Source organism: Hemiscyllium ocellatum, chromosome 27 (genome assembly GCF_020745735.1).
Source record: "Hemiscyllium ocellatum isolate sHemOce1 chromosome 27, sHemOce1.pat.X.cur, whole genome shotgun sequence".
In the NCBI taxonomy this organism is placed as follows: domain Eukaryota; kingdom Metazoa; phylum Chordata; class Chondrichthyes; order Orectolobiformes; family Hemiscylliidae; genus Hemiscyllium; species Hemiscyllium ocellatum.
In genome coordinates this window covers 2,755,488-2,763,912 of record NC_083427.1, presented here as the reverse complement: position 1 = coordinate 2,763,912, position 8,425 = coordinate 2,755,488, and the positions used below count along the sequence as shown (strand labels likewise).

The 8,425-nt window shown below is 50.0% G+C and overlaps 1 protein-coding gene across 1 annotated transcript; it reads right to left on the bottom strand.

The window, feature by feature from the left end:
- Positions 1-5,336: 5,336 nt before the first annotated feature.
- LOC132828691 (gastrula zinc finger protein XlCGF17.1-like) lies at positions 5,337-7,634 on the bottom strand. Its single transcript, XM_060845770.1, has one exon. It carries the CDS (start codon positions 7,082-7,084, stop codon positions 6,155-6,157), a length of 930 nt encoding a protein of 309 aa, XP_060701753.1. The 5' UTR covers positions 7,085-7,634; the 3' UTR covers positions 5,337-6,154.
- Between the last annotated feature and the right edge of the window lie 791 nt (positions 7,635-8,425).

Below are 8,425 nucleotides of genomic sequence, written 5' to 3'. Positions count from 1 at the left end.
GACCACGTGGTGCTGCAGTCCAAGCCACGCCTTCTTCCCCAGAAGGTGGACTCGCAGCGTGGAGTTCACAGCACAGAAACCCAGACAAAGCTTCCCCGGCAGTCAATGCACTTTACATGTCGGGACCCGAGGGGACCGGCTCCACTTTCTCCCCCTTTTCCTGGTGACGCCATGTCGTCCTAAAAGTACTTCTCAGGGGAGGTGTAGAGGATAAAGTCAACAATTTTAAGAAGTACCAAATTGTTTAATTTTTTGTTTTGCTCTGGACCCTCAAATCTTGCCACTAGAGGACTCCAACCCCTTAGGACTCCAATTCCTTTTTAACTCTGGGACCTAACACCAATTCGACCCTGGGACTCTAACCCAGATTTAACCGTTCTGAAAACCCTGTTAAAACCCAGCTTCGCAGAAAGCGACTCGTTGGTGCGTAAGTGCGGCAGTGACCTCACAGATTCCATCACAACCGAGTCCCAGAGGATGAGGGGTCGTCTGAGTGGTCAATTTAGAGAGAGAGAGCGAGCCGAGAGAGAGAGCAAGTAAGAAAAAGAGAGAGAGAAAGAGAGAGAGAGAGAGCGAGAGAGAGCAAGAGAAAGAGAGCAAAAGAGAGCGAGATGGCGAGAGATAGAGCAAAAGCGAGAACAAGAGTGAGAGAGAGCGCGAGTGCGAGATCAAGGTGAAGCTTACCTTGTGGGCCCATCCGTCTCATGCAACCAACACTCAGACAATCGCTTATTCAGTCCAACTGGAAGGTCCTTGTATGTTGGAATCCTTTTTCCCGAGGTTTTGTACATGAGATGGCAGTCGCACACACCAACGGCTGCAAACAGTTAAAGTTTACTAAAGCCTGTACGAGCTAAGTGACCCCTCTTTGACTCTCTTCGCAGGCGTACAAAGGTCAAGTCAAAGTGAGACCCGTTTATACAGGTCGGTTGGCAATGCAACAGATGCTCTGGCCAGGCCCCCATCGTCACACACCTCTTAAGACAAACCCCAGTCACTCACACTCTCACGTTACCCCAGATACAATGGCAAGATGAGATCATCCTCAGAGATACTGCAAATGCTAATGGCCTAATCCTGGTGAATCGTTACACAGACAATTTCCTGACTCGACGATTCCCCAAGACAACGCAGGCGCGACCTACCTCTGCCCAGAAAGCATTTCAATGATAGTTTAACTTGACAATAGCAGGAGTAGCAGCAAATGACTGTCTAATTGGAGTGGGAGTCATTCGCCTTGCTTCATGACTGTCGTCCCCACTCAAAGACAGTACAGTTTAACACTTTAATATTACATTAACGTCCAGAGAGATAGTACAATTTAATCTTTTAACATTGCATTGCGATCTCCTTATGTGTTCGCTCCTCAGTCTTCTGCAGACTATTGGAAGGGGCTATAGTAGAATACTATCAAAGTGATGTCATGGACCACGGCAGACACCCTCCAAATCTGTTAAGGAGGTTACCTTAGTTTTTAGTGTAAAGGCAGATGTGAAGTGGGTGTTCCAGGTGTGATGCAGGTCAAACCAGTCGGCTTTAAGCAAAACAGAACTGATTTAAACACGACCGTTGAAACATGACCAAAAGAAAACAGAATTTAGAATTACCTAAGTTTTGGAAAACTGAACCGACCCGAAACAGCAACTTAACTAAGAAACTGTTCAGATCCAGTAACATCCCATAAATACTCCCCTTGGTAAAAAAGGAGGACACGTTTCGAAGTATGCGAAGCATTAGAGAGGGTCATCATGTATTAAAGCACGCAAAGAGACTCTTTGGCTCACTGTGCCCCAAACAATCATCAAGTCCTCTCTAATCGCCACAGCGGCTCAGTGGTTAGCACCGCTGCCTCACAGTGCCAGGGACTCGGGTTCGATTCCAGCCTCAGGCGACTGTCCGTGTAGAGTTTGCACATTCTCTCCGTGTCTGGGTTTCCTCCAATTGCTCCAGTTTCCTCCCACAATCCAAAGATGTGCAGGTCTGGGGGGATTGGGCCGTGCTAAATTGCCTATAGTGTTCAGGGATGTGTAGGTTAGGTGAATTAGTCAGGGCTAAAGGTAGAGTAATAGGGTAGGGGGAATTGGTCTGAGTGGGTTACTCTTTGGAGGGTAAGTTGTGGACTTGTTGGGCCAAACGGCCTGATTCCACACTGGAGGGATTCTATGGTTCTGATCCCATTTCCCAGCACTTGGTCCACAGCATTCTTACAGGCAGGAGGGAACAACATCCAAAGAGATTGCAGAGGGAAAGTCAGTCAGGAACCATTTGCTGAACCTTGCAACCTTCCTGGACTCCAGCATCTTGTGATTGCCACAGCTAAACCAAACTGGGAGAGCAGGCCATTCCCCTCCCCTGCCAAACTACACTCTTCCCAGATCCCTCAGCACCTCTGTCTCTATGATCTCTCTTTAAAACAACCTTGTTAAAAAGACAGCAGCATCACACCCGTTTTATTTCTCAGTTTGATCAATATAGACTCAGTGGACTAACCTTTCAGTGTCTTCTCTCAGTAATGCCACAATGGTCTCCATAATCAAAATGCAACCCCTCCCCTTCTGTCCCTGCTGTAATATCTGTAACCCAGAACACTGAGCCACCAATCCTGTCCCTCCCTCAGCCATGTTTCTGTAATCGCAATAATATCCCAGTCCCACATATCCATTCATGCCTCAAGTTCAATTGTCTTACCTGTCAGGCCTTTTGCATTGTTTAAGCCAGTTTCCTTTGCTTCCTGTCTCTGTCCTGCCTGCCCTGTCTCATACCAACACGGCCTTCAGTATTTAACTTACTCTCAATAACTTCTCAACAGTCCACAACCTTCTCTTCATTAGAGTTTAGAAGGTTATGGGGAGATCTAATAGAAACTTACAAGTTGGCTTAGAAAGGGTGCACACTGAGGAATTTGTTTCCGTCAAGGGGGGTATTAAGACCCGTGAGCACAGCCTTAGACTTACAGGGGGTCAATTTAAATCAGAAACGAGGGGACATTTCTTCAGCCAGCGAGTGGCAGGCCTGTGGAATTCATTGCCACAGAGCACAGCGGAGGCCGGGACGTTAAATGTCTTCAAGGCAGAGAGCAATAAATTCTTGAACTCGCAAGGGATTAAGGGCTACGGGGAGAGTGTGGGTAAGTGGCGCTGAAATGCCCATCAGCCAAGATCGAATGGCGGAGTGGCCTCAATGGGCCGAATGGCCTTACTTCCACTCCTATCTCTTATGGTCTTAGATCCCCCCTATTGCTTTGAATATCATCCCACTGCCAAACTAGTTTAAACCCTCCCTAGTGGCTTGAACAAACAGTCGTGACTGTACTAGAGAGGCTGCGGAGGAGGTTCACTAAGATATTCCTGGGATGCAGCAATATAACTATGAAGAGAGGCTCAATAAATTCTGGTGTTTCCTTTGAAGCAGAGAAGATCGAGAAGGGACCTGACTGAGATCTACAACATTATGAGGCACAGAGATAGGTATGATAGGAAGCAACTTCTCCCTTTTAAGGACAGGATCAACAACAAGTTGACGTAGATCCACAAAACAATAGGAGGAGGATATTCAGAGCAGGATTCGAGGAGAAATACTTTCAGCCAAAAGGTGGCAGGTGTCTGTCACTCACTGCGTAGACACAGGATTCAGCACATTTTAAGAAATATTTAGATGATTACATGAAGTAGCACGGGAGACAATGCTGCGGTGAAAATGTGTTGCTGGAAAAGCGCAGCAGGTCAGGCAGCATCCAAGGAGCAGGAGATTCGACGTTTCGGGCATAAGCCCTTCTTCAGGAATGAGGAAAGTGTGTTCAGCAGGCTAAGATAAAAGGTAGGGAGGAGGGACTTGGGGGAGGGGCGATGGAGATGTGATAGGTGGAAGGAGGTTAAGGTGAGGGTGATAGGCCGGAGTGGGGTGGGGGCGGAGAGGTCAGGAAGAAGATTGCAGGTTAGGAAGGCGGTGCTGAGTTCGAGGGAATCGACTGAGACAAGGTGGGGGGAGGGGAAATGAGGAAACTGGAGAAATCTAAGTTCATTCCTTGTGGTTGGTGGGTTCCCAGGCGGAAGATGAGGCGCTCCTCCTCCAATCGTCATGTTGTTATGTTCTGCCGGTGGAGGAGTCCAAGGACCTGCATGTCCTCGGTGGAGTGGGAGGGAGAGTTAAAGTGTTGAGCCACGGGGTGGTTGGGTTGGTTGTCCGGGCGTCCCAGAGGTGTTCTCTGAAACGTTCCGCAAGTAGGCGGCCTGTCTCCCCAATATAGAGGAGGCCACATCGGGTGCAGCGGATGCAATAGATGATGTGTGTGGAGGTGCAGGTGAATTTGTGGCGGATATGGAAGGATCCCTTGGGGCCTTGGAGAGAAGTAAGGGGGGAGGTGTGGTGCAAGTTTTGCATTTCCTGCGGTTGCAGGGGAAGGTGCCGGGAGTGGAGGTTGGGTTGGTGGGGGGTGTGGACCTGACGAGGGAGTCACTGAGGGAGTGGTCCTTTTGGAACGTTGATAGGGGAGGGGAGGGAAACATATCCCTGGTGGTGGGGTCCGTTTGGAGGTGGCGGAAATGACGGCGGATGATACGCTGTATATGGAGGTTGTTGGGGTGGTAGGTGAGAACCAGTGGGGTTCTGTCCTGGTGGCGGTTGGAGGGGCGGGCTCAAGGGTGGAGGAGCAGGAAATGGAGGAGATGCGGTGGAGGGCATCGTCGATCACATCTAGGGGGAATCTGCGGTCCTTGAAGAAGGAGGCCATCTGGGCTGTACGGTATTGGAACTGGTCTTCCCGGGAGCAGATGCGACAATGCTGCGGACCAAGTGCTGGAAAATGGGATCAGAATCATACAATCCCTACAGTGTGGAAATAGGCCATTTGGCCCAACAAGTCTACACTGACTCTCCGAAGACTAACCCACTCAGACCAATTCCCCCTACCCCATTACCCTACATTTACCCCTGACTAACGCACCTAACCTACACATCTCTCAACACAAGGGGCAACACGTCACGCTAACCTGCACATCTTTGGATTGTGGGAGGAAACCGGAGCCCCTGGAGGAAATCCACGCAGACACGGGGACAGGATGTGCAAACTCCACACAGACAGTCGCCCAAGGCTGGAACTGAACCCGGGTCCCTGGCGCTGTGAGGCTAACCACTGAGCCACCGTATCGATGAGGGAGCTACGTGATGATTGTTTTGGGCACGATGAGCCAAAGAGTCTCTTTTCGTGCTGTAATAAGCGATGACCCTCTCTAATGCTTCGCCTATTTCCGAAACGTGTCCCCCCCCAGAACTGGGCATGACATGTCCGCTGAGACCAAACTAGTGCATCACAGAAATCTATTAGCTTTGGTCATTTAATATATATATAAAGTAATCTAATCATTATTAACTTACAACACTTTAGATAGATTTCAACAAAAGTTAATAACTTAAACTACTTTAGAAATATCCAAGCAAGGGAGTCTTATATCCTGTCACCCTGGAGATGGCTGGCACACAGAGCTCAATCTCAACTTCCACGGCACCGCTTGTGAACCCAGTCCGATGGTGACGTCGAAAGAACTGGGAAAAGTTCCCAGTGTCAATAATTTACTTGATTTTATGTTCTTTCAATTTTCATGTTGATCTGTCTGCACCATCGCTGCAGCTGCAACACTACATTCTGCATCCTCTTCTCTTTGCCCCTAACGTACTTACGAATGGTATGATCTGCCTGAATAGCCCACAACACGATGCGTTTCGGGGTCCGCGTGACAAAAATCAACAAAGCAAATTGAATCGAATATGCCGAGTTGCCTCTTCGGAGTACTTCTCCCAAGCATTCCTCTGTGCTTGGTGGTCAAAAGCAGGTCTCACTGTTGCTTCAAACCAGCCTATTCTTACACTGAGGCCTTCTTGTTTCACTTGCTTTTCCATTCTCCATCAGTGGCGTACTGCCACGTCCGATCAACCCTTAATGATCTGGATTGGAGATATCTTTTTGTGACCAATATACTACATTCCGCTGTCTGCAATCTTCAAACCAGAAGATTGGAACCTTATGCAAGCAGGTACATCCTGTTCAATAATGGCAAGCTAAATATACACACGATAAAGTATATTATACAAGCCGTTCGACCCCCTTCAGTCACTCATGAACGTGCTCATCCCTCAGCAGATCGGATGACTGAGTGCATCATTTCGCACACCTCTTCCGGTGTTGATATAAGCTGGAAACTTGAGTGAATCTCTTCCTGCACTTGGGGCAGGTGAATGGCCTTTCTCCAGTGTGAGTTCTCTGATGCACGTGCAAGGTGGATGTCTGAGCGAATCCCTTCCCGCAGTCAGGGCAGATGAACGGTCTCTCTCCAGTGTGAGTTCTCCTGTGCTCACAGAACTTGGACGAATGGGCAAATCTCCTCCCGCAGTCGGAACAGGTGAACGGGCTTCTGCCGGTGTGAGTCCCCCGGTGTGACTGGTAGTTGGTTAACCACGAGAACCTCCTTTCACAGTCAGGGCAGGCGAACGGTTTTTTCTCAGTGTGAGCTTTCTGGTGCTTGTGTAAGGTGGATGACTCAGCGAATCCCCGGCCACACTCGGAGCACATGAACGGATTCTCCCTGGTGTGCATTCGCTGGTGTTGCTGGAGCCTGAATGACTGAGTGAATCCCTTCCCACAATCAGAGCAGGTGAATGGTTTCTCCCCGATGTGAACCTTCTTGTGCGTACGTAACCCAGATGGATGAGCAAACCGCTTACCACACTTGGGGCAGATGAATGACTTCTCCCCGGTGTGAGCCCTCTGGTGTACCTGGAAGCTGGATAAATGAGCAAATTTCTTTTCACACTTGGAACACGTGAATGGCTTCTCCCCGGTGTGTATTCGCTGATGTACGTGTAAACTGGATGAATAAGCAAATCCCATACCACACGTGTCACAGACGTACGATTTCACCCCGGAGTGAGTTCTCCGGTGGATACATAAACCGGACAGACTAGGATACCCCTTGTTACACGTGGAGCAGATGAATGGCCTCTCCCCGGTGGTTTTGCGCGGATGACCATCCATCTTGGATGGACCTCTGAATCCCTTCCCACGCTTCACACTTTTACGTGGCTTCCCCATGGTCTACAGGGCCTTTGTGTCCCTCCAAACTGAAGGAGCAGTTGAATCCTAGTCCAGACAGAGAGTTCCTCCCTGCTGTGAACATGCAATCGTTTTTTTCAGCCTGTGTGACCGGTTAAAGCTCTTTCCACAGTCATTTCACTCGAACACCCTCATTCAGGTGCGTTCCCAGTCACGCTGATGTTTGCAATCTACACCCTCAGACAAAAGAGACAAACGTTCCCCCCTTCCACAATCGGAGGCCGGTGATGCTCAGCTCCTGACGGATGGAGCGACTCTGTCAGATCTGACGTTTCGTTTGGGTTTCCTTGGTGTGAGCCCTCCTCTTCCAGTCCCTGTGACAGGAGATGACCAAACTGTTCACTGTCAGTGAGGCAGAGAATTCATTCAACAGACAATTCCAGTTTCTGTGGAATATCCTCTTCTCTTGATCCCTGCAAGTTACAGATTCTCCCTCCCTCCCTTTCATCCTCCTTCTTGGGCTAAAACCCCCCAGAGATATTGTCCAATTCTCTCCAGCTCATTCCACTGGAGGCAGGACAACTGACCCAACTCTTCAGGTAAACAAGGAAATGGCGGCTGCGCATGCGCCCAGTCGTTCAGGTAGCAACTCCGCGCTGCGCATGCCCGCGGCCGCCCTCGCCGACCTGGGCGATTGACGGAAGGCGCCGGCCAATCGGAGGAGACGGGGGCGGTGCTGGAGGACCGCTCGGCGGGGGTCAGTCCTCCAACCAATGGGAGAGAATGAAGGGGCGGGCCTAGCGGAGCAATGACGTCAGCAGCCAATGTTGGACTGGGGTGGGCTAACAGCACCAGGTTGTAGCCCCAACAGGTCTACTTGGAAGCACTAGCTTTCGGTGCACTGCTGCTGGTGGGGGAACCATACCCTGAGACACAGGATTTATAGCAAAAGGATTCCAGTGTCAGGGGGATGTGAGACAGTAAACAATCTTAGATTGTTAGATTAGGCGGCACGGTGGCACAGTGGTTAGCACTGCTGCCTCACAGCGCCTGAGACCCGGGTTCAATTCCCGCCTCAGGCGACTGACTGTGTGGAGTTTGCACGTTCTCCCCGTGTCTGCGTGGGTTTCCTCCGGGTGCTCCGGTTTCCTCCCACAGTCCAAAGATGTGCGGGTCAGGTGAATTGGCCATGCTAAATTGCCCGTAGTCTTAGGTAAGAGGTAAATGTAGGGGTACGGGTGGGTTGCGCTTCGGCGGGTCGGTGTGGACTTGTTGGGCCGAAGGGCCTGTTTCCACACTGTAAGTAATCTAATCTAATCTAAAACGAAGGAGCAGCCTCCCCCGAAAGCTAGTGCTTCCAAATAAACCTGTTGGACTCCA